Source organism: Pleurodeles waltl, chromosome 1_1 (assembly GCF_031143425.1).
Source record: "Pleurodeles waltl isolate 20211129_DDA chromosome 1_1, aPleWal1.hap1.20221129, whole genome shotgun sequence".
Taxonomy (NCBI): Eukaryota; Metazoa; Chordata; class Amphibia; order Caudata; family Salamandridae; genus Pleurodeles; species Pleurodeles waltl.
Genome location: NC_090436.1, coordinates 977,655,989 through 977,681,764, shown reverse-complemented (window position 1 = coordinate 977,681,764; position 25,776 = coordinate 977,655,989). Strand labels below are relative to the sequence as shown.

Sequence of the window (25,776 nt, the reverse complement as noted above, 5' to 3'; positions counted from 1 at the left end):
TTAATAATGTATGTTGGTCTAGGAAAAAGTGGTTGACTTCAGATACTTCAAAAGGAGACATATCATTGCTGTCACCAAGGTATAGGAGCAAGGGCTCTTTGAGCGTGCTGGATCCATGCACTTTAGTTTGAGAGTGCAGGCATCCAACTTGATATTAACCACGAGGAAATCCCCTTGGCTGCTTATTCAATGACAAGCTTTTGATTGAGGTACAAAGCGCATCGTTTTTCCATAATACTCAATTATTCCTAAGACTCTTTTACGGAGGTTTTGATTTGTTGATTTCTTAAGAGCTTTTGGCCATTAATATTTTTTTAAAACACATTTTATTAGCTTTGTAAATAGCAGCAATCAAACAATCATTAACTCCCCCTTGTATCTAACAATGCAGTCTTCGATCATATATTCCCATTACATTGCCGGATTTCGACTTTATGAATATACATTTGCAGTAATTGCACATATCACTTAATTTTGTTCCATGTTCATTTGTCTTCAGTTGAGGTTTAACTTCGGTCCCTCCCCCACTCACCCTGCCCCCACTGCTGGTCTGGTGATGCAGTTCTACTGATATGTTTCTTTGAACTGTAGTGGGTGAATTGTGTACCTGTTGCTTAACTATTATTTTCCGTAATCTACCCTACTACTTTCCCCGTAGCAGTTCTCTCTCTCTCTCTCTCTCTCTCTCTCTCTCTCTCTCTAGACCCCCTGGTTTTTTTTAGGGATATAACCCGCAGGTCCCAAGCCTGCATGTTTTCCATTGTTCCGATCCCTTTGTATGCCTCTCTACACAGCAGGGTCCCCTCACATTCTGCCCATCTCTCCAATTCCTTTTCCCAGGACTGTAGGTAAGGGCCTTTGGGGTTTTCCATTTCCTAGTGACTTCCCTCTTGGCTAATAATAAGCCCAGATCCTGAAATCTGCTGGTTATTTTATTCTTAGTATATCGGTACCAGTGCAATAAGCAATGGGCGGGTGTAGTTGGATTTGTTTTTTTGTAATCTCTAAAAGGCGCTTGACAACCTGCTTAGAATATAAAGTTAAAGCTGGACATGTCCACATCATATGTATAAAGGACGCATCCACCTCTCTGCAGCGATAGCATGCTGCTTCTTGAGTGTTGAAATATCTATTAATCCTTTCTGGATGTAAATATGCTCTATGTAGGATATAGAAATTAATGAGTCTAAATCTGGAATTTATAGCGACTCTGGGGATTCTCCAATATGCTCTCCCAATCTGTCTCTGAAATAAGTGGTGCCCTTGTCCGTCTCCCACTTGGCCCTTACCCCATCTATTGGCTGCAGTGTCTCCATTTGTAAATGTCAGTAAAGACAAGTAATCGCTTTGAATGTCCCTGCTGCATGTAGAACATAGGAGCAGCATGCGTGGGTGCATTGTTCTGCGACTTCCGTACTCCAGTGTCTGCGTATGATTGCATGTGCTGACCCATGGTTCAAAAATTGACCTCCCGGCAGTCTAAATTCCTAGCTGAACGTCTCAAAGGGGGCCAGAACCCATTCTGAAATAAATCACCCAGTCTAGATATGCCTGCTGCAGTCCACGTCGCCGAGCGGGGACAATTCATTCTCCCCCTCAGCAGCGGCAAGGCAAAAAGGGGCAGCTCCAGGGAATATGGCAGTTGAATATCAGATTTTTTCATACCTGCCCTCCAACATTTCTGCATCGTCCTAAAGGCCTGCAGTTGCACTCCAGTAGGGGCATCAATTCTCAGGACCAGCCCAAGCAATGCTCGTGGGTTGAGATAAACACATCCATGGGCCCGTCCCGATGTCGCCTACTTGTCAGCCATCTGGCAAGCCACTGCAATTGGGCTGCCAAGTAGTGTAATTCAAAGTCCAGGGCCGGCAGCCCACATGCTGCACCGTATGCTGGAGCATAACGTATGCCACTCTCTGCCACCCATTTCCCCATATAAATGCCGTACTAAGTGTAGTTAGTTCATTCAAGTAATATTGGGGCACCCACAGTGGCAGTGTTCTGAATAAATGCAGCAACCGAGGTAGAGCCACCATTTTCAAGAGGGTGATTCTGCCCTCCACTGAAATAGAAAGCGTCTGCCAAATGGCTATGGATGCCTCCAAGCTTCGGAGGCCTAACCCGTAACTACCCTCAAACATATCCCGAGCAGTTTGGTAAATTTTCACCCCCAGATATGGCAGGCAACGGGGCTCCACCTCCATGTCCTTTGGCAAATCAACTGGGATCCCAGTTTTTTCAATCAGGAACAATTTAGTTTTGGACCAATTTAATCTAAGTCTGGAGACTTCTGCAAAGTGCTCCAGCAAGGAATGAGCCCCCTATAAGTCTCTCCCTGTATCTCACAAGAATAGTAGAAGGTCATCAGCGTATAATGCAATGCACTGCTTGCCTTCCCCTGCTGTAAGGCCCTCAAAAAAAGTTTCCAACCTGGCCAACACCGCAATAGCGAGGAGCAAGGGGGATAGTGGACATCCATGTCTCGTGCCTCACTCCACCCCAAAACTCTCTGAGATAGCGTGCCCCATCCCCACTCAGGCCATGGGCTTATTGTATAAAAGTCTTGTCCAGTTCACAAATCCCCCTCCGATACCCATGTGAGCCATGACCTCCTACAGGTAGTGACATTCAAGACTATCAAATGCTTTTTCAATATCTATAGATAATATAGCGGCCGTCGCCGAGTCACATGAAGTATCAGCAAGTATATCCATAAGTCGTCTAATGTTAATGGCAGTGCTATGTTTGATCAGGGTGGATTAGCGTGGTCATAAAGGGAAGAAGCCGAGAGGCTAAAATGCCCCTTAAAATCTTGACAATCCACATTCAGTATAGAAAGCAGTCGATATGCTCCCACTTCTGTGGCCACTTTTCCAGGCTTAAGCAATGGAATGATCACTGCCTCTCTACCAGAAGGAGGCTGATATCCCAGCGTACGCACCTTATTAAACATCTTCACTAGTCTCAGGGCCAGCTCTGTTGAATAAGTCCTATAATTTTCAACCGGCAGGGCATCTGACCCTGGTGCTTTTCCACAGGCTATTCTTTTAGTGACCCCCAGTACCTCAAGCAAAGTAATTTCTTCCCCTAGGGTTTTTGCTTCTTCATGTCTTAAGCACAAAACAGCAATATTTCACAAGAATCTAGTTTGTTGAGTGGTGTCAGCTAAAGGTCTGCTAAAGTATAAAGACCGGTAAAAAGTGGCAAAGTAGGCTCTGGAGTTGTCCCGGAGCTCGAATTTAATTTCACTATCAAGGAGCCTCTCTGAGCCAGATTTGTGAGCCAAGTCAGCAGTCTCCCCACCCGATCTCTTTTAATATGCACCCTTGTAATATATGCCTTATAGTCGAAGGAGCAGAGTTGCTCTGTGAGCTCCAACACATTTTCCCAGGCCACCTGCAACCATGGATCCAAATCTGGTTGGCCTGGCCTATCTGAGTCCAAAGAGCAGAGCTTAGACTCAGCATCACTAATTTCTCTTAGTAAAGAGGAGCGAGCCCCTACAGTCTCTGAGATTCAATGCCCCCTAGTCACCACCCTGAACGCTTCCCATTCCACACGAGAGTCCGAAGCCAAGCCCACATTGTCTACAAAAGAGTTCACTAGTTGCTGGCATGCCGCTTCACGAAATGGGGGGTCCTCTAGTACTTCCGGCTTCAGCCTCCAGCTCTGAACCTGTGCGAGTGGTCTCCCCCAGGTCAGTCACAGCAATACCAGGTTTTGATCTGATAATGTATGAGCAAGGTATTCAGTTCCCGCAACCATAATATGAATGTCCAGGGAGCACAGAAAAAATCTAGTCTGACATGCAACTCATGCATCCTCGAAAAAAAAGAAAAATCCTTCTCTAGAGGGTGGAGAATGCGCCAGCTGTCCCGGTGCCCCCAGTGTTCTCGCCATACCGTCAGCGCCTTTGCCGCCCTGCATGCAGGCAAGTCCATCTCGAGGTCCATAACACAGTTAAAGTCACCCCCAAGACTCCATGCCCATTAATATATGAGATAATTGTGTTGTCAATAGGTCAAAGGAGAGTGTTTGGTTGATATTGCGACTATAGATGTTGACCAGTGAGATGTCCCGCCCATCTAGTCTACTGATCACTGCCACATACCTCCCCTCTGGATCCACCTCAGTGCGCACCGGCGAGAAAGGCAGGCTCGCCCTAATCCATATCAATACTCCCCGTGCATAAGCAGAGAACGTTGTGTAATATAGTTGCCCCCCACTGTCGCTGCAAGACCACGCTCTGTTTGGCAGTTGTGTGCATCTCTTGCAAAAATGCAATATCTACTCTCCACCTCTGCAAATGTGTGGAAACATTGTACCGCTTAGCTAATGTATATATGCCCCTGATGTTCTAGAATATTATTTTCTGACATTGTTTGTACTCCATAAGTAAGTTGTCATTTTATCTGGTAGTAGCCGGTTCGATCCCCTCATTCAATTGGAGGTTGCACAGTGTTCCCACATCATCCAAGCATAGATTGCCATCAATTCCCATCCCAGAGGTGCAACCCAACACTCCCCAACTAAAACTGAAAAACTGTCAACCCACCTCCCACACCCCAGGACAGGGAGAAACATTCCACCCATCTAAATTTAAGATTAATCAACAGTTCTAAATCAGTATAAAACGTTCAGGGAGATAACACCAAGCAGTAGCTGGCCTTCAAGGAGCCCAGCCCCCACCCAATTTCAATCACCATTTTGCATTTAATAACCTATACCCCTCCATCATAGGGACATGTGTTAAATAGTATGGGAGCCTGCACAAGTCCCCTAGGATTATGCCTATTGAGTGCTCGCCCCCTAATAGGCACTTCATCAACTCTACAATAGAGAACTTATCATATCATATCAGAGCATCAGCAGAGTGGTGGGTCACCCTCGGTCAGCCCTCACTGGAGGAGAGCGATATATTCAAGTCACTGTCCGAGTCTGACCTTGCTATAGTTTTTGGCATAGGTGGTGTTCGTTCTCCCAACATATTCCTACTGATGGAACTCACGTCTTCAACCTCTCTCAGCCTTACCCGTTGCGCCTCCGTTGCCATGGGGGGTCCATCACCGCCGATCTCCCCCTCCTAGGTGGTCGCACTCTGTGCTTTCTTTTCCCTGTGGGTGATTCCCCAATAGGGCCTGGTCCGGGTTGACATTCCACCAAGGACTAAGTCTCCTGTGGAGTGAGGAAGAACTGCACTCCCGTTGGCATGACCACTCGAAGTTGGGCTGGAAACTGCATAGAATATGCCACTCCCAGTTCTCGCAACTTCTTTTTCACTGTGCGGAAGGCCACCGGTTGGCACTGCATTTCTTTAGAAACGTCTGGGAAAATTAGCACTTTCTGGTTTTCAATCATTAGGTTGTCCTTCTGACGAGCCTGTCGGAGGATAAGATTCTGATCTCTAAAGTGTAGAAGTTTTTCGACTATCGGGTGGCACCCCCAGAGGAGTTGTTCTGGCGCGTACCCGATGCGCCCATTCAAAAGCAAAAAATGGGGAAAGACCTTCTGAGACTACCTCCTGAAGAATCCATGTCTCCATATACCACACCAGATCATTTCTCCCCACTCTCTCCGGAGGCCCACCACTCGGATTTTATTGTGGTGGGCTCTACTTTCTGTGTCTTCTGCCCTAGCCTCCAGTGCTTTCAGATGGTGTTCCATGTTATTCAGCCTATTACTGGTCTCAGTCACCACCGGGGTCATCTCCGAAAGTTCTCTTTAAGTTTTGGTCACTCTTTCGGCCAGGCACATATGGTCATCCCGTAAAAGCCCCAGGTCCGTACTCATATCGTCTATCTTCATTCCCAAGGATTCTTGGGACACCGCAATTACCTGCAGCACATCTTGAAACGCGGGAGTATGATGCTTTTTCTCCAAATCAGGGTGGCCATTCTGTGTTTCCATTTCGGATTCCATATCTGATCTCCCGCCGTTGGGTCGCGCATTTTACTAGGCTTAACCATGGTTGTCGGGCCTAGCAGGTTGTGTTGCGCTAATGTGAACTGTTTTTCTGCTCCCTCTAGGCACCACTGCCTATTCACATTAGTGTCTCCGCAGCTGCAGTTTGACTGTTTCCACTCGTTTGGCGGATGTTCTTTCCTTGTGTGTACTATGTATCCTTCTTTTTTTGCCTTCAGGTCTGTGTCCCCAGAGTTCCAGGCCCAGGCCCTTTATAGCTGGAGGTCCCTCACTTTTCACATTCCTCAAGAGTTCTAGGGTGGTTCCCCACCCACTGATCAACAGGGTCCTAAATCTGGTGCGCCATTCCTCTAGCGGTTAGCAAGGCCCAATATATAGTCAGCCAGCTCTGCCCTCCCTGTTTCCACTCCCCCCCACTGGTGCAGTGTTCACCCCTCTCTCCAAAGGTAGGGGGGAGGAATCGCTTCCCTTGCAGCTCGGCACCAGCACTCTAGTTCAAGCGTCTCAAGGACCCCCCTGCTCCCCTACAGGTTATTGGGTGGGGGGGACTCAGCTCTTTTCGCAGCAATATGTTCATGTTTGGGGGGGATCGGTAGCAAATGTGATCTGGTTCCGGTTCACCTCCCCGGCGTGTCCTGCGCATGTGTGATTTTTCTTCACGGGGGGTAATAGGCAACGTCGTGCAAACAGTTTTCAGGGAGGAAGGGGGAGGGTGCTGCTTCATCCCTGCGGTCCGTCAGAACTCCGGCCCGCGAGAGTCGCTGTCGCTCCTCCCGAGGACTCCCTCTACTAAGACTGGCATATTCTCCTTGCTGCCATTCCAGGTAGGGCCACCACTGCTGCCGCTGTCGCAGCCCCTGCGAGGCTCAGGCCCCCTGCTCTCCACAGCGGGCTCAGCAGGGGCGCACTATCAGCGCACCGCCTCCCCTCCACTCTGACGAGGAATGGCAGCCGCCATCTTTGATTCAGCCTTGTGCCAGCACTCCCAGAGCCGGCTCGCCGCCTCCCTGGACCATAGTTCTTATATGATGGATGGGGTCCCCATGGAAGGCCTTATTGCTGCAGGATGGGGTGGATGAGGGCCGGCTCCTGGGAGCTCCAAGGTTCACCGACATACTCCATCAGCTGCCCAGCCACACCCCTTTTGGCCATGATTATTATAACGATGTGGAAGCCAGCATTGACTACTCCATTATACTACTCGTTGAGATGTTAAGCTAACACATTTGTTGTTAGCAAAGATACAGAGCAGCAAGATTTGTGGTGTGGTTCAGTAGAACCAGCTGTACAAGTCAAGTCCTTCGGTTGCTCCATTACAATCATGGTGTGTCATCAAATTTTATTTTCCCAACCATAAGGTAGTGCAGTGGAATTTGCAGAACACCTGACATTTAAAAACAATTGTCACTTACCCTCTGGGTATCAGTGCTCAGTTGGAAGTAAGATCCTTGAACTTTCAAAGGGAAGAAAGCCAACAGTAGAAGGAAGAGTGGTCTAGCGCCTGGGTGTGAAGTGTAGGAAGTGCTGCATTGTAGCTCTATTTCAATTGTATTTTTTTCTAATGCACAACACTGTGGAGTCAACTACATCTAGCGATTGGTGCTCTATCAGAGTGGAAAATGAAAGTAATCTGTTTAGTGACAGCACTTCATGGACTTTCTGAAGGATGTCAAAGTGGGCAATTGACGTAAGCAAAGAAAAGTCATTGATTACCGAGGAACCAGCATTGCATATCTGTGCTTACCGCTACACTTACATCTATCTCTGGAAATTATATAATTCAGCTGAGTCAGTGAGAGAATAAAGAGGATATTGTTGTGTTTAGGAAAATATAAAATATTCTAGCTTAAAGTTGGGAGCTAGATTCAAATTAAAAATCACGTTGTTTCTTCATGTAAAGGGGGTTTCCCTGTGGATTCCAGGTCATTATGCACTTCAATAAATCCTGTTTAGAAATAACACGTCACCTGTGCAAATTAGAGCCCCTTTCCTTCATTCAGGCCCTCATTTCCAGTAAACTGGAGCGCTATCTTTTGGGGGTAAGATACATCTGCCATTCCAGACACAAAATTACCAGGTACAGAATGCCACACCCAGTTGTTACCAGATGTAGGTCCATACCTGTTAAACTGCAGGTGAAGAGTGTCAGGAGATGTGGGCATGGAGTAGCTCAGCCCCTGACCATCTCCTGCAGTGCAATGGAGGGTTGACAACACTTACCCCTGTGAGGCCACAGCCTGCCCTCACACCAGATGAACTTCTAGTCACCTGCCCCAAATCCCCAAGACCTACAGTGGTCTCTGCTTATATTTATCCCCTACTCAGAGCAGGCGGTATACAGCATCAAAATAATCCCAGGAATCCAGAAAAGCTTGCAGCGTTTCACCTGGTAGTTACGGGTCTGTCTAGTTATTCTGCACAGGCAAAATATAGCTTATAATGACTGTATTTTGATGCAGGGATACCCACTGGAATCTGGAAGCTATGTCTGCTCTTAAATTTAGACACCGCCTTATAAAGGCATAGGTATCAAGCATGGTTATAAAAAAGATTGCATTTTCTTATCCATATGCACACGCTTTGTATCAGAAGCAGTTGATACTGCACATCCTTCTCAGTCTGACTGGATACTCTGTTGTACTTAGGCCAGTGGTGAGCCAGTGAAGGAAGTGATGGATACCTGGACTAGGCAGATGGGCTACCCTGTGTTGAACGTGCAATCCAGTAATGCAGTGACCCAGAAGCGCTTTCTCTTGGACCCATCTGCAGATCCCATGGAGCCATCTTCTGAACTTGGGTAAGTGCATAAAGTTTATAACAAACAAAAGTATGCAAATGCTAACTTTTGGCTGGGTCCAAACTGAGGCAGCATGGTGTGCAAAATAACAATGGGCTGGGATGCGGCTCAAGTAATTAGCAGTCGCTGAGATTAATCCAGGCATTCCATCCATCACTTTTTGTATATTTCAAAGTTTATCACTTACAATGTGTGTTACATTGCAAACTAGGAGGTGGGTGGGGTGTAGAAGAAGAAAATGAGATGGTTATGAAAAAACAATAAATCACATTTGACATCTTACATAGAATGGATGCCCAACCTAGTTTTGTGCAGGGTTTCTCCAAAGAGTTTTATCATACACTCCCCATTTACAAGCCAGGGTGATGACTAAAAAATGCAGTTTGAGACTCATGACTCATTCATTAGATGGGTCGAAACTGTTGGGACACCTTGCATATGCTGAGCTTCCGGGTATGTATGCCTCCCTACGACAAAAAGCCTATGTGATTGTGGTATGAGTGGCACATCAGACACCATTGTGAACTCATTCTTCTATTAGTATTGGAGACACAATGACGACAGCGTTCTGCATATGACTGTTGAGTTAGGTGGACCAGTGACTCTCAATTCATCAATAAGCCATAGACTGGACCTTAACGATTGCCCTGAAACTTTGTTCTTATAACGGGTATTTATGTTATTATTATTTGTCGAAAACCTCACTCTAAACCTCTCATTGCACCCTTCATATTTTGAAAGAAGAGTTGGTGTAACAAATAAACAAAATCACTTCCACTTTCTTAATATGTGTAATTGTTTTGTTTCTGGGATATTGAGAAGGCTCCTGTAGAGGGCAGAATTCTTCAATAGTTCCCTTATACATTTTTTACTTGACCTGAAATAGTTAACAGCTTTGGTGCCAGTACTCTTAACGCGTCGATGAAATCTTACGTCCACAGGTTCTCCAAAATATTAATCTGTTTAATGAAACATTACCTTGAGAATGCACCTTAAATTTCCTAAATTATTCTTACTATATAGATCACCAGTGACTCTACAAATATCTATATACTTATGATTGCACAGCTGCTGTATAAACCACACATGCATATCTCTCTTAAATCAAGCATGTCACGTTCATACTAATCATCGGTCACCTTAGTAATATATTTTTCCCTCCATCATTTGCCACGAGGAATCCTTGCCTCCCTCCTCGTGGTCATGGCCTTCATGAGAACTTGTATTTGGCTGCAAGACGTAATATTTGACTTCGCTGGAAGCGTTGCTTATTCATCCCAAGAAAAAACATTATTTAATAATCACTCCACGCTTATCATGTATATTCACCTTCTGCATTAATCATCATATATATTTCTACCATTCAGAGTATTGTGTATACTGTTTTTATGTTATTTATGTTCCCCATCCTTAAATTAATTCTTGATTTACAAAATATCTCAGGGAATGACTTGTAGTTCTTCGTTTGTTTAGAAAAAATCCTACATCAAAACTCAATGGGTATTAACAAAGTACTTTTTACTAATTTCCTCTATTTAATTCTATATATCCCAAATCAATAGCCCTGCACCTTTGTTCTTGGATGTTCATCACAGGCTAAAATCTCTATTTGTATCCCCCAACATCCAAAGCAGAATGGTGTGCTTGATTTGAGCAGGTGGTAGAAGCTGGGGGCCACCGGCACTTAGTTTTGGGGACCGGCAGTTATTTTTCTGCATTTTACATTTACCTAGTCCAGGAGACGGAAAAACAAAGCGGAGATATGGAGGAAGAGAAAGAAGGGGAAAAACTCTCATAAAGGGAGACTGCAGGAGCCTGCAAAATCAAGATAAAGGGGCAAAGGGACAGTGAGTGTCTGGGAGTGATGAAAGAGGCATGGTAGAACCCAATTAATTGCACTGGCTGCAGGTTTCAGAACAGAGAATTCCATCATATTAGTCCATACTGTATCAACAGATTCTTCCAGAATTATTTCCTGCTAAGGCAGTGTCAGACAATTTCATCCTTGGCGTGGTCTCCCTTAACTTTTTGCCTATGTTCCCGAGGTTGTTGATGTGTGCTGGACTTTGATTTTACTGTTTTTGTTACTCTGGCACTTCACCACTGCTAACCAGTGCTAATGTGCAAGTGCTACTTTACAAAATGTGTATGTAATTGGCTTATCCATGATTGGCATATTTGATTTGCTAGTAAGTCCTTAGTAAAGTGCACTAGAGGTGCCAAGGCCTGTAAATCAAATGCTACTAGTGGGCCTGCAGCACTGGTTGTGCCACCCACATTAGTAGCTCTGTAAACATGGCTCAGACCTGCCATTGCAGTGTGTGTGTGTGTGTGTGTGTGCAGTTTAAACTGTAAATTCGACTTGGCAAGTGTACCCACTTGCCAGGCCTAAACCTTCCATTTTCTTACATGTCAGACACCCCTAAGGTAGGCCATAGGTAGCCCCAAGGGCAGAGTGCAGTGTTTGGTTAAGGAAGTGCTTTAGCTATATACAGGGCCACTGGAATTATGTGGCAAGAAAAGACAAAATTATGAGGCAGGGTTGACCAATTTATGTTGCAAGAAAAATCCAGTTATGAATTTCCAATGCCAATTGCTCTAACTCAAGCAAATGCAAGCCTTATTGTATTGCAAATGCTTGTTATTTCAATGTAATGCCCCCTTGACCTGGCCCTCCCAAGGGCAAAATTAAAAACAAATGCGGGAGACAGGGCTTGTTTTTTTTGATTTCACAGTGAAATTCATCAATATTCACAAATTTGACAGTGACATTTTATAAAAATGCTTGATTTTTTCCCCTGGCTGGGACCCAGGGGAGCCTTGGACCAAGACTAGGGTCTTCAGGTATTTCTACCCTTCCCCCTTTTCATTTTCTTTTTTTTGCGTTTTTATTTTGGTCCTTGGCTGAATCAAATCTCAGCACAAGATCGGGACTATCTGCAAAGTATTTGAGCTTTAAGGTATACACATTTAGATTTCCGTTAATTTCTCAAACACTACTGAACAGATTTTCACCAAATAACAAAACAAGTGATCTCCAGACCAAAAGCTAACTTTCTGCAAAATTTGGTGTAATTCCGTCCAGCGGTTCAGGCTGCAGGCGTGTCTAAAGAGTCTATGGGAGTTAACATGGGAAACACACTTTTTTTTGACTCCCCCTCTTTTCCTCAGCTCCCACTTGATTAACCACTCCAAAACTTTCCATGCACAACAAGACCCAACTTTACACTTTTTGGGGGGAAATTTCATGAAGATTCATAAAACAGCTCCAAAGATCTAGCAGTCAATAAACTCATTTCCTATGGAAAGTAGGTCCTAACTACAACTACCTACTGGTGACCATTTATATATATAGGGATTATACTATCCTAATACATTTTTACCGCACATGATTATACTTACCTATTACATTTTTACCACACATATGCCTTTACCAACCATCCCTTTACAACAAAATGTTCATGGTAAAGGTGTGCATGGTTTAGGCGTATGAGTTGGAAACATTTTCGTTGTAGATGCATGGGTTGTAATGACAGTATTGAAAGGCATGCGTGGTAATTTTATGCATGGTTCCATCCTACAACTGGACAAACTTCTGGGGCGAGTAGGAGGGCCATTGTTTTTTATTTAAAAAAATAAAATCCCTATAGAGGATCTGATTGTGAAAATAAATAACGTTGAAAGTTTGATGTACAGATCTATCTTGTCTGTCAAACTTTCAATGCATTTATGGGAACCACCTTGATGGTGGTTCCTGTAAGTTCAAGAGATGTCCACTGGCCTGGCAGACATTTCTAAATTTGGCGGGTAAGAGTACCCTTGCCATGGCAGAGGTAAAGCCCTCTCTCATGACGACGGTATTTAATCCATTTGCCAAAGTCAAAATCAGTCCCTGAGTCAAGAGGTCACAACAGAGATAGTTGAAGAGAAAATGGTTCAGTGCACCAGACACATAGATTCAAAGAGTTAGGGTAACGTTGGAGTTATATGGTCTCTCATCCTAAGCACCAATCTAGTCACACTATTTTGAATGAGTTGAAGCTTGTAAACTTGCAAATTAAATTCTCTGGGATCCCAAGGTAGACTTAATTTAAATAATCAAAGCACAATAAAAAAAAGGCCTTGATAATCTGGACCATGTGTGAAAATGGAAACAAATATAAAACACAACTCAAAGAGTATGATTGGAAATAGCAACTTTTTTCACTGTGTTGACTAGATGTACCAGAGAGAAAGTTGAGCCAATTTTTATAGCAACGTTTATTACGCCGGTGGACAGGACTGGCTTCCGACTCGGGGAGGTGGGCATAAAGGTCTCAGAAATGAGAGGGACAAGCTAAACAAAGTAGTCCCATCTTATCCTCATTTGACATGAGATAATTAGCACTCATCCATCCTTTAACCTTGGATAGGCAATTATAGAATGCATAATCTGACATGTAAACATCACTGGTTATCTTCAACATGATCTCGATGTTGTCAACATATAAAATTGGTCAAAACCACAGGAAAAAGAAAAAAAGAAACACAAGCTGAAATGTTTGGTGAATGGGCACCACTCAGTATAGAATAGATGAGCAGTTTCAAAGGGGTTTCATGGAGCTCATGGCCTCATTTAGACAGTGGTACAAAAAAAGAAGTCCTAGTCATTTAGCAATATCTTACTTCATCATGACTATCCAGTGTACTATGTCTATACTGTTGATACATGCAGCAGTGAAGATGTTGTAAAGTTCTTTAATAAAAATTGCACATTCTTCTTTCGAATGCAGGTTGACCACATGTTTTCTCATAGATGTTTCTAAACACAGATTCTTCATTCATTAGTGTATTCTTCAGGCACCAGACTGGATTTGTAAAATGTTCACAGTAGTGCCCCTGGGTGGCACCAGATGTCGCTGGGCAGATCCTTGTTGACTTTGTTCCACCTGGATATGGAGCATTGCTCACTCTTTCATTGGACTTTCGAAGACTCCCAAACATAACAAAATCCATTGTGAGAGGCAACAGTGTCCCCTCAGGTTTAAACCATGCAGTGACTGCAGAAAACAGATTTGGTGTTTGTACTTGGGTTATGGCTCCAAGTAGTGCGTGAGACCACCCTCATGGAACCAAAAGCAATTCAGCACTGTGAAGCAAAGCTGACACATCATCGAACACAGGAGATGTCAAGGAACTCGTATAAGTCCCTCTCGAAGTCGAGGGAACCTCTCCTACTCCTGCTGTTCAATCAATCAATCAATCAATCATAAAATGTATAAAGCGCGCTATGTAACCGTTAGGGTTTCAAGGCGCTGAGTGGGTGGGGGGGGCAGCTGCTATTGGTCGAAGAGCCAGGTCTTGAGGAGTCTCCTGAAGGTGAGGAGGTCCTGTGTCTGGCGCAGGGGGGTCGGGAGGGAGTTCCAGGTCTTGGCGGCGAGGTAGGAGAAGGATCTGCAGCCAGAGGTCTTGCGTTGGAATCGGGGAACGATGGCGAGGGTGAGGTTGGCAGAGCGGAGTTGGCGGGAGGGGACGTAGAAGTTGAGTCTGATGTTCAGGTAGGCGGGTCCGGCGTTGTGTAGGGCTTTGTGCGCGTGGGTGAGGAGTTTAAAGGTGATCCTCTGGTCCACGGGGAGCCAGTGGAGGTCCTTCAGGTGGTGGGAGATGTGGCATCGGCGGGGTATGTTGAGGGTCAGGCGGGCGGATGCGTTCTGGATGCGTTGGAGTTGTTGGATGTCTTTTGCTGGGATGCCTGTGTAGAGTGCGTTGCCGTAGTCAAGTCTGCTACTGACGAGGGCCTGGGTCACAGTTTTTCTGGTTTCCGTAGGGATCCACTTGTAGATTCTAGCATGCGAAGGGTGTTGAAGCAGGAGGAGGAGACTGCGTTGACCTGTTTGGACATGGTGAGGGCGGAGTCGAGGATGAAGCCGAGGTTGCGTGCGTGGTTGGCTGGAGTGGGGAGGGTCCCAGCATGGTGGGCCACCAGGAGTCGTCCCAGGCCGAGGGGGTGCGTCCAAGGATGAGGAGTTTAATTTCAGGCGGCTGTTTCTCATCCACTCGGCAATGGATTTCAGTCCCTCATGGAGGTTGGCTTTGGCGGTGTGTGGGTCATTGGTGAGGGAGAGGATGAGCTGGGTGTCGTCGGCGTAGGAGAGGATGCTGAGGTTGTGCTGATGGGCCAGTTGTGCAAGGGGTGCCATGTAGACGTTGAACAGCGTTGGGCTTAGCGAGGAGCCTTGGGGGACGCTGCAGATGAGGTTGATGGCTTCGGAGCGGAAGGGTGAGAGTCGGACTCTCTGGGTTCTGCCGGAGAGGAATGAGGAGATCCAGTTGAGGGCTTTGTCTTGTATTCCGGCTTCGTGGAGAAGAGTTAGTAGGGTGCGGTGGCAGACCGTATCGAAGGCAGCGGAACGGTCTAGGAGGATGAGGGCTGAAGTTTTGCCATTGTCCATTTGCTGTCTGATGTCATCTGTGGCGGCGAGGAGCGCAGTCTTGGTGCTGTGATTGCGTCTGAATCCGGATTGAGAGGGGTCTAGGATGGAGTTGTCCTCAAGGTAGTGGGTGAGCTGGGCGTTGACGATCTTCTCGATGACCTTCGCTGGGAAGGGGAGGAGGGAGATTGGGCGGAAGTTTTTGAGGTCGTTGAGGTCAGCCTTGGGTTTCTTGAGGAGGGCTTGGATGTCGGCGTGCTTCCAGCTGTCCGGGAAGGTCGCAGTATCGAAGGATAGGTTGATGATCTTACGAAGTTGAGGCTGCTCCTCCAGAAAGTTCACTTTGGGGTTGAAGTCATCTGGTAAGTCAAAATCTAAAACAAAGGAACATATGAAAGTGACGAGGTGCTTGATCCCTTCACGCCACTCTCTATTGAAAGAGAAGTTGCAAGGGCATAAAGGTGTCATTTAATGTTGATCCCGGTTGAGATGCAGATTCCGCAGATGGTCTCAATGTGCCTTGAGTTCCCCTGGCCATTGGGGATGCAACAAAAAATTGAGGTTTTTAAGGAGGCCACGCTATAAATTTGTGACACTTTTGGGGCTTCTTCTGGCATGCATTCTGGTCTCAGGAATCTATAGGGGCCTTCAGTCATCTTACCAGTGGCAAATCTATCCTTGTCTCTAGGTGAGTCCTTGCAACCCTTCTTGGGATCACATCGACTTCAGTGCCAACTTCCACTTCAGTTCCATTACCCAAACAGTTCCTCTATGCTGTTACCAGTGCTACTGGTGCCAGATGGGGGGACCTAAATGTTTGAGCCCAAATTGGCTTCATTTTGATCCCCACCGCATTCCAAATTCACTATAGTGTACCCGGTGCCCATACAACATATTCTGATCGAACTGACATTGAGCAACCCTATAGAGGCTCTATTATTTTTTTTAGCTCTGAGTCTGACCAGAGCTTGCCACCTCTCAGTGATAACCTTGGTGAGGAAGAAGATGATTTACCCAGTCATTGTTGATGAAGACAGTTTTTACATGAACTTACAGGTGGCCAGTGTATTTGATACGTCTCATGATAGAGTTTGATTTTGCCTCATGTCTGTGGCTGCCACCCACAGAAAAGAGTACTTCCTTTGCTGTAGTAATTTGGCATGCTACTGAGTTCCTGGACTTACAATCAACTTATACTGAAGTTAAGACAGATGCCCTTACATAGACTGTGCAGCCTGTGCCAGCTTCCTTTGAGCCTTGACTCATGTTCAATGAGGCACTCACTGATACTTTGATGGGCAATTGATTCAAACTTTGCTCTTGGCCACTGATGAATATGCAAGTGATCAGATGCCACAGACCAGTGTCTGGAGACCCTAATTTCCCTATGCATCATCCTACTCTGGAGAGAGTGTGGTAGTTCAGGCTTCCACCAGCAAAGTGAATCCTAATTTGTTTCTTATGACCCCCTTCCAAACAGGGAGTCAAAAAGGATTGAGGCATTCAGGAAACAAATACTCTCTTAAGATAGCCAAATCTTGAGATTGGTTAATGTTCTTTGCCTATTTGGCCACTATACACAGACCTGTTGGACATGGCCGGTGAGATCTTGAGGAACGATTCTCCTCAGAGTTGAGGTCATCTTTAGCTCAAACTATTCAGGGATGATCACGATACAATCAAATATTAAATTTGTGCTGGCCTCAATACTGTTCACTAGGGTGAGCAGTCATCAGTAGTGTGGGTTATGAGCCACAGGTTTCTCACTAAATGCACTGGCACCCCTTATGATTACACCCTCCAATGGCTCATGTATAATTATCAAGAAAGCTGATTCTGCCTTCAAACATTTTAAGAAGAGTCGGGCCACAGCTCACTCCCGATGCCTTTTGGCCCCTAACAGACAGTTTCCTCACCAGTTTAGGCCATTCTGAGATCACTCCAGGGGGTTCAGTGTTCCTGGCCTCCACTGCAGTTACCCAAGTCTATTCGTGGCCAGGACCCTGAAGCTGGCAGGCAATATGCAGGCCTCCATGGGCATCAATCATCCCATTTCATGTTCTCTGTGGTAACAGCCTATAAGCTGCATTAGTTTGCACTTAGTGGCGCACAACCACGCAGCGGGAGGCAGGATCCAATACTTCCTTCAAGGGTGGGAATCCATCACATCTGACAGATGATTCCTCCTGATCAATTATCATGTGTATGCCCTGCTATTTCTTGCAACCCGCTGCACCTTCCTCCCATATGAGAGCAGCTCCCAGAACAACACCTGTCCATTCTACTGTCAGGCTTGCAAGTTTTACTCTCTGAAGGAGCCATGGAGAGGCTTCTAGATTCAGAAATAGGAATAGGTTTTTACTTTTGCTATTTTGTCTTGCTGAAGGATAGAGGGTTTTGGCCCATTTTAGATCTTTGACTTCTAAATGCCTTCCTATGGAAGAACAAATTCAAAATGTTTAGACTAGCCAAGGTTCTACCTGCCCTGGATCCAGGCAACTGGATTGTAGCCTTGGACCTGCATAAAACTTATTTTCATCCACCTGTCCCGCAGTCCCACAGATGTTACCTATGGTTCATGGTAGGTGCCAAGTACTTTCACGTTGCCTTGCTTTCCTTGGCCCTCACCAGCATCCCTGGGGTGTTCACAAACCTTTTAGGAGGCTCCACCTCTAGTCTGCGTTCAGTATTATATTTATACACAAACGCCTCCCTACCAGAAAGTAAGGCAAGGCAGCGAAATGAGCCGCATTGCGCTACCTTGGATTTACTAAACTATGCACAGCCACGCAAGGTTAGTTTGCGTGGCTTAGTAAATCCCAGTTAAGGGCTTGCATTGCGTTGCGTGACCGTGCATGACACATGGGCAATGCAAGCTCCTAGTAAACCTGGCCCTAAATGGTTGTTCAGCGGCAGTCGCATTTCATGTAGCTGTTCAGCAAACCTTTGTGTTTTACAAAAACAAAGCATGGAAGTGTTTTTAAAGAACAAAATACTAATGTCTCTGAAACCCTGGGAGTCCCTTCCGAAGACATTTTTCCTTTTTCTGTTCAGGACTGCCAGTCTTATCATGATGGTACCAAACAGAAAACAGTACATCAGATCATCCCTTCTAAATGTGGCTGTTGGTGTGATGTACTCACACCTATGGTACAATGTCAATTGGGCTGTTGGTATAACGTTTCTTCCAGCAGAAACATGAGAGTCTACCTGGCTCTAAATAGAACAGGACATTCTGTAGTTTAGTGAAAATGGTGCTCCACCAGTTTTGTGATGGGATACCCGGACCGTCAAACTCTTAATAACCCCCTTTGTCTCCCTTTGCATGCTTCTGTCAAAGTTTTTGCAACAAACTCAGATCCACACTTGCATGCTGTGCAATGTGAGATATAACTTCACTGACAGGCCCTGATTGACCTATGTTATGTTAGTAATAAATGGCAAACATTAAAACAACAATATGCCCTGGTCTGCCCGTGCTTCCTAATACCCCTGCATTTACATGTCTGTTATTAAATTGTTGTTATCTTGTTATGTTGATGTTGTTGAAACCTATCTTTAGAACTTAAACTCTTGTGGGTGAAATTCCTAGTTTTGAAATCCCTAGAATAGTTTTGAATTTTTTTAAATGTTGTAAAAGAGAAGTTAAACTGTGGATGTTTTAAGAACATAATTCTAAACTGTCTATATAATTTCAGCTACAGGTGGCATATTCCAATAAAATATACTGCAACCGTCAGCAAACAGGAACATTTTGCATTTTACAACAAGTCTGTTTCAACAGGTAATCTTAAATATCTTAATATCTAGCATTTTAAATTGTAACTAATTATAATGAGTTTTAAAACAGCAAAGACAAATAAATGTAAAGTAACATACAGCAATATCATATAATGTACTAAAAAAGCTGATTGTAATGGAAATAAAAACCAAAAGCTGGAAGACTTGTTACCATTTATATGGAATTGTTTATATCAATATCTATTTAGTTTAATAATTTATTTTCATGCATTTGCTTTGAATGAATGTATTTATATGTTTTAAGTGTGTGTAATTCCCTGAGATAGGCACTGTTTACATTTCTTACCCTAGATATTTAGGCCTGTATTTATACTTTTTGACGCTAAACTGCGCTAACGCAGTTAAGCGTCAAAAAATTTTGCGCCGGCTAACGCCATTCTGAAGCGCCATGCGGGCGCCGTATTTATTGAATGGCGTTAGCCGGCGCAAGCAGACCGGCGCTGCCTGGTGTGCGTGGAAAAAAACCACGTACACCAGGCAGCGCCGGCGTAGGGAAAAATGGCGCTAGGGCGTCTTAAAAATGGTGCAAGTCAGGTTGACGCAAAAAATCGCCTCCACCCGATTTGCGCCATTTTTAACGACGCCCAGACGCCATTTACTTGACTCCTGTCTTAGTAAAGACAGGAGTCATGCCCCCTTGCCCAATGGCCATGCCCAGGGGACTTATGTCCCCTGGGCATGGTCATTGGGCATTGAGGCATGTAGGGGGGCACAAATCAGGCCCCCCTATGCCACAAAAAAATATTTTAAAAAAAAATATTTATACTTACCTGAACTTACCTGAATGTCCCTGGGGTGGGTCCCTCCATCCTTGGGTGTCCTCCTGGGGTGGGCAAGGGTGGCAGGGGGGCTCCCTGGGGGCATGGGAGGGCAGCTGTGGGCTCATTTTGAGCCCACAGGTCCCTTAACGCCTGCCCTGACCCAGGCGTTAAAAAGTGGCGCAAATGCGGGGTTTTCTGCCCCGCCAACTCCCGGGCGTGATTTTTGCCCAGGAGTATAAATACGACGCACTTGCGTCGCAGTCATTTTTTTGGACGGGAACGCCTACCTTGCATCTCATTAACGCAAGGAAGGCGTTCACGCTAAAAAATGACGCTCTTTACTCATACTTTGGCGCTAGACGCGTCTAGCGCCAAAGTATAAATATGGCGTTAGTTTTGCGCCGAATTTGCGTCGAAAAAAACGACGCTAATTCGGCGCAAACGGAGTATAAATATGCCCCTTAGTTATGAAATTCCCAGAAAATGGAAACAAATTACATAGCAAGTTCAAAACAGTACAATTGAGTTCTAATTGTCCATCAGCTAGCTTGTAAGAACATCTTAGAAGCATCACAGGACAATCCATTTTAGGTATTATTTTGCTCCTCAAAAAATGTTTATTCCAATAAATTGTACACAGATAAATATGAATCAAGAACATATTACTAATGTCAGAAAGTTTCATGTAATGTTATTGAACCATCTACCTTATAGAACTAGACTGAAGTGTTAGCCTCATATACAATGGCTTCTCATGTTCAAGTACTATAGGTAAACGTCTAAAAATAATTGCTTGACTATCAAGCCAAACTTCTGCCCCCTAACAAAAGGTTTAAATTTGTTGTAAATCGATTTTTGATAAAAACATGTTTTCATCCCACCCTAAATGTCTGTAGTGTTTTGTAGTCAGGTTTTCATTGAAGATCATCAAAAACCTGCAAAAAGAAAAGTAAATGTTGAGGATGAGGAGCTGTGTAAACTGTGGCTCCCCGCTAATGGCCTTTCTCTTTGGTTTTTGGTCTAGACAGTAATGGTAAGTGGGAGGTTCTAGTCTTGGCCACTGTCTTTGAAGAAGGAGTCCCTGCTTATGGTCAAAGAGACACTAAGTGGAAAGTTAGAGGGATATGAGGGTGGGTCTCCCTATATGGTTGATATCTATTCAGTCCCCCTTCTTCCCCTCAGTCCCACTAGTGGCCTCTGTTTCTCTGCATTGATCTGACCCTCTCTCCTCTCCCCTGTTCCCTGTTCTTGCAACTCCATCCTTACTTCATTGGCCAGCCAGTGAGCCAACTGTTCATTACCATGTCCTGTAGTGGGGACTGATGATGATCTATGGCAGATCCCCTGACATTATTGGGAGCACTTGACTTCTACACATCTCTATTTGCAGGAACATGAAGCACTACTTGAATACTTCCTTAGAAGTATATATGCTACTGTGTTCAACCACTTCTTCAGTGACTAATTGCCGATACCCATCGAAGGGAGTCATTAGTAGGTGGCTGGGTTTCTGCATACACAGTGCAGATTGTGCATAATAGATTAGTATGACTCACCTAGGAGGAGACGGTTCCAACCTCTGTATCATTTAGCTGTTTTGGAACCATGTAAGCATGCAAGCTGGCACCCGTACGCCACTTCCTAGAAGTAGTATCTAGTATGTCATGAAAGATTAAGTAACACCTTGTAACATTTGGATGTTGACACAGGTTTACATCTTGCAGTCATAATGTATGAATAGAAACCTGTAAAGCATCAAAAAGTAATAGAATAATTGCCCTTTGGTATTCAGACATAGGGGTCCTTTTCCAGCAGCTTAGGATTTACAAGGGACATTACAACAACAAGCTTATTTCATATGCTATTCCATTCTTACTAAAATAAGAAAATTGAAAGGGTGCATGTTTTGGATCAAAGAGATGATTCTAATGGACAGCTGTATGGTGCACACCAAAATATATAAGGTATGATCTCGTTCTAGAAAAATATTGTATGCACAATATTGCTAGGGCAAAAATATTTGCAGTCATAATATTATCCACATTTACATTGTCAAGTCAATTTTAGGTAAGAGTTAGAACTAAGGATAGATTAAGGGCTAATGTTATGTTCAAGGGTAAGGTTAGGTTCAGATCTAGAATTAGGTTGTGCAATAGGATTTGTTTCAGGGTTAGTGTTTGATTTAGGGGCAAGGGTTAGGTTTGGGTGCAGTTATAGGCCTAGAGTGTAGGTATGATTAAGGGTAAAACTAGGGCTAGGTTGGGTTAGGGCTAGGTGTGATCCTATATTTTTAGTATGTGCTATTTATTTTATCATATTTTTTACATGTATCTACCGTATACAATATTATGTCATGTGATTTCATTATAGACAATGTTATGGTAAAAAAAACATAAGTTATACTAAAAAAATGATGTATTTGTGTCCCATATTTTGGATGATATATAAGTAGCCTGATGTACGTTTGCTCAGAACTGTGGCATAGCACTGAGATCTGGGTTGGCTGTAATGGAAATATCTTGAAACATCTTGTGATGTCTACAGGAAATTTTAAATTCATAGTAAAATCAAACAACTGAATTGTTTCACCGCAGGGATAATACAGTGTAGGAAACTGTCTTCCAGAAATCAATATAATTTATATTCCCATTAATCTCCAAATGAGAGCTTAATTCTAAGAATACAGACTGACCCACCAAATACTGGGAACCTTTGAATGTGTGCACATTGAATCACAGCATATCTTTGTGTTATCTGCTCTCGGTTTCTATAGCAGTATAACTACAGTTTTCTTCTCTTTCTTCTGCAGATGTTATTCTTGGCACCTATAATCCTAGCAATGATGGATTTCTGAAAATCAATCCAGACTCTATTGGATTTTTCCGTGTAAACTATGAAGAACAAAACTGGGACATGTTATCAAGCCTCCTGTTGAGTAATCTTTCGGTATGTGAACACTATGCCCACATGGTCTCATATATGTGTTCAGAAGCGCTTATCATGATGTATTACTTTCACACACAAAAATTTTCAATGTTTGATTCTTGTTCTTGATTCATTGAACCATTTTTATGTTGGGACGTTGTGCCTGTGGCAGACCGAGTGTTAATACCATCTGATTTGTTGTGCCTGGCAGTTCAGTGTTGTCCTGGTACAATTCAGGAATCAAGGAATATTATACCTGAAACATAGACAGAATGAACACAAGGGAGTGTAATTTATTTAGATGGTGTGACTCAGTCGCGGGTCGTGCTAATTGAAAGGGGCGGGGAGGTGCGCGTGGGGGCAGGTGGGGAATTAAAATAAATGAAAAATAATAATAATTAAAATAAACACTTACCTTTGCTCCCGCGCCGCTCCTCTGCTCCTCCCGTCTCGCTGCAGGCAGGAACAAGCCCTCAGCTTGCCCTGCGCCAATCCTGACACTGCTTAGAGCAGCATCAGGATTGGCCAGGAGCGCCGAACCAGGGCGCTCCACGCAGACTGGGAGCCTGTGCAGGCTCTTTCTAGCCCAGCGACCATGTTGCTGGGCTGGAGAGAGCCCTGTGCGCATGTGTGTTTGGCCAGCCCTAGACGGCCAGCCAAACACACATGCGCTGTGAGGCGGAGTGCTGAGCAGGAATTTGTATTGCTATATGTGACATTGCAACAAATAGCACATGCATAGCTATTCAAAACAATACACACATTATAGTAAAGGTCCCAAGTGGATTAAATTAGGCAAAAGTCTTAGATGAGATTTCGAAATAGGTAAGAAAACCCACATTTTAAATACATATGTGAAAAACAAAATGGTGAAAGGTAATGCAGTCTATCAGGAGAATTTGTGCTGCTCTTGGTATATGCTGACTGTAGCTGTGGCAGCACTACGGTGAATTCCACTAAATCCCCTTTCTTTATGAGGATTGCCTTGGCTTGTCACTTACAAACTCAGTTCTGCTTCAAACATTTATTCGCCCAGGAGGAGATGAATATGTTTGCCTCTCTGTGGGTAAGAATCTAGATGTTTTTGTCACAATTGCAAATACCACAGACGTGTTAATCGTTCATTTACTTATATGTTTTCTGTGGGATTGAAACAGCTGTTTCAACAGACTTTGGACATTGGAAACAAACCAGACGCAAAACAGACGCAGAACATGAAAAATGTAGTTTTGTAGTAAAAATATTGTGATTTTTTAATCTGAAAAATGTTATGTCTGTGATAGAATTGGTGACACCTGTAAATAGGAAAACATGCTTTATATGTACTGTTAGGGCATCAGACCTTATTAAGTAAACTTACAAGGGAGACACAAATACGCCAATGGACCTTTTGACTGTGCTTTTTTTCCCACCATATATCCTGTATCAATACAGGTAAATAACATCAGCAATCAATAACATCAATAATCAATAGGAGTCAGTAATTTCCTCTCACCATGACCATTCAGTCAAGAATAACCACACCTTTATGTAAAAGTTAGAATGTTTAGGGCCAGATGTAGAAAAGGTTTTTACCCATTCTGTGTCTATGGGAAAAAGTATTTGTACATATGGCCCTTATTTCCCTATATTAACAAATCTAATGTCACATAACTTAGTTTAAAATCAAATGATAAACATACAGAAACAATACTGGCTGACCGAAGCAGTGAAAGAATCGCAATCTAATCAAAGCTTGAGCTACTACACTTTCTAAAGTTTCAGTATAGCAAGAATAACTGTACAAATGATATTACATACATTTAGATTCAGCAAAGTAAAGACATCAACTGGTATTACATGTAGCAAACTTCATCAGGGAGAACCCTAACTAACATCAGATCAGAATAGCATGTTTGGGCTTCATGCAAAACAATTTAGTGAACACAAATTTGGAAAAACATCTAACCATGGCTCTATCAAAATAACGGTTGATACCTAGAAACAAAAGCAAATAGACACAACAATCAGTGACATTGTCAATATACATGTCCTCAGTATGTTTCAACAAGCTGTGATAGTCTTCATCAATAGGACATCAGTTCGGTCAGCAAGACATCAGGATTCAGCATCAAAGTTCAGAATAAGCAAATTCTCTTTAAATAGTAAAGTTAAACACGTCACTTCTTGGGACGGTCAAGAAAATAATGGCAAAGTGGCCCTCGCCTCTCAGTGCAGTCTGGCTAAGTTAGATTTCCTAAAACTACTTCCCACATCCTAATTGGTCAGGGGATCGCATGTTCACACTTAGTCTAATGAAACTAAACCCTAAAATCTACAATTTTACTACTACATGGTTCACATGTCGATGCTTGGCTCCTCTTCTCTCGCTCCCGTCATTCGGCTTGTCAGGTATCAATATTGTTGCAGCTTATACTCCAGTCAGTGCATCCATTGTCTTCTCCTGGGAAGGTTAGTCTTACACACAATACATTACAAATTGTTTCAGTAGCAAGTACAGCATCTTCTAGCAAGCATTTTCTCATGAGAACTAACTTCAACTACAAGCACATGGTCAGTACAGTGAAAAGTCACAGTTTAATTCTTTAAGCATCCATTTTACAAAAATGCCTAAGAAATGGAGCTTGACATGAGGCCGTCCAACTAGGCCAAGACCTCACTAAGTTAAGGTCTACAATTAATAAAGCTAATACATAACGCATAACCCTTAATATGACATATTAATACATTAATCAAACATAAGCTCCACATTTCTTATTAACAAGCCATTAATAAGTACACTTTGTGGCCATTGACTGGCACTCTGGTAGGCGCACCTTCAAATGTGTGCATTATTTTTCTCTAAGTTAATACATTTTCTACACAAATCCAACACTCAAAATACATGAATATTCATCAATAAACTCATTCATAACTTCAGCGTTAACAGTACTGTGTGACAGCATTGTGTCTGCTTATGTATGCACATCTGTCTAACCATAAATTAACTTCAGAGCTAGTGGCCCAATTCTATACTTTGTCAGAGCTTTTCTCGCCATTCTTTTTTTGTTTCAGTGATTCTTGTGTGTTTAATTTAGGTCTTCAGGTTACAGTAATTCAGGCCAATAGTGCTTGCTGTTAATGCCAGTAAGAAGCATATTTTCTTGTGATATGCATTAGA

At 43.7% G+C, this 25,776-nt stretch overlaps 1 protein-coding gene across 1 annotated transcript in view; it reads left to right on the top strand.

Moving 5' to 3' along the window:
* ENPEP (glutamyl aminopeptidase) overlaps positions 1–25,776 on the top strand; it is a 257,425-nt gene that overhangs the window by 176,448 nt on the left and 55,201 nt on the right. The window contains exons 10-12 of the mRNA XM_069230243.1: positions 8,568–8,719; positions 18,828–18,913; positions 22,501–22,637. Of these exons, the coding sequence (XP_069086344.1) occupies positions 8,568–8,719; positions 18,828–18,913; positions 22,501–22,637 (375 nt within the window). The remainder of the gene's footprint in view (positions 1–8,567; positions 8,720–18,827; positions 18,914–22,500; positions 22,638–25,776) is intronic.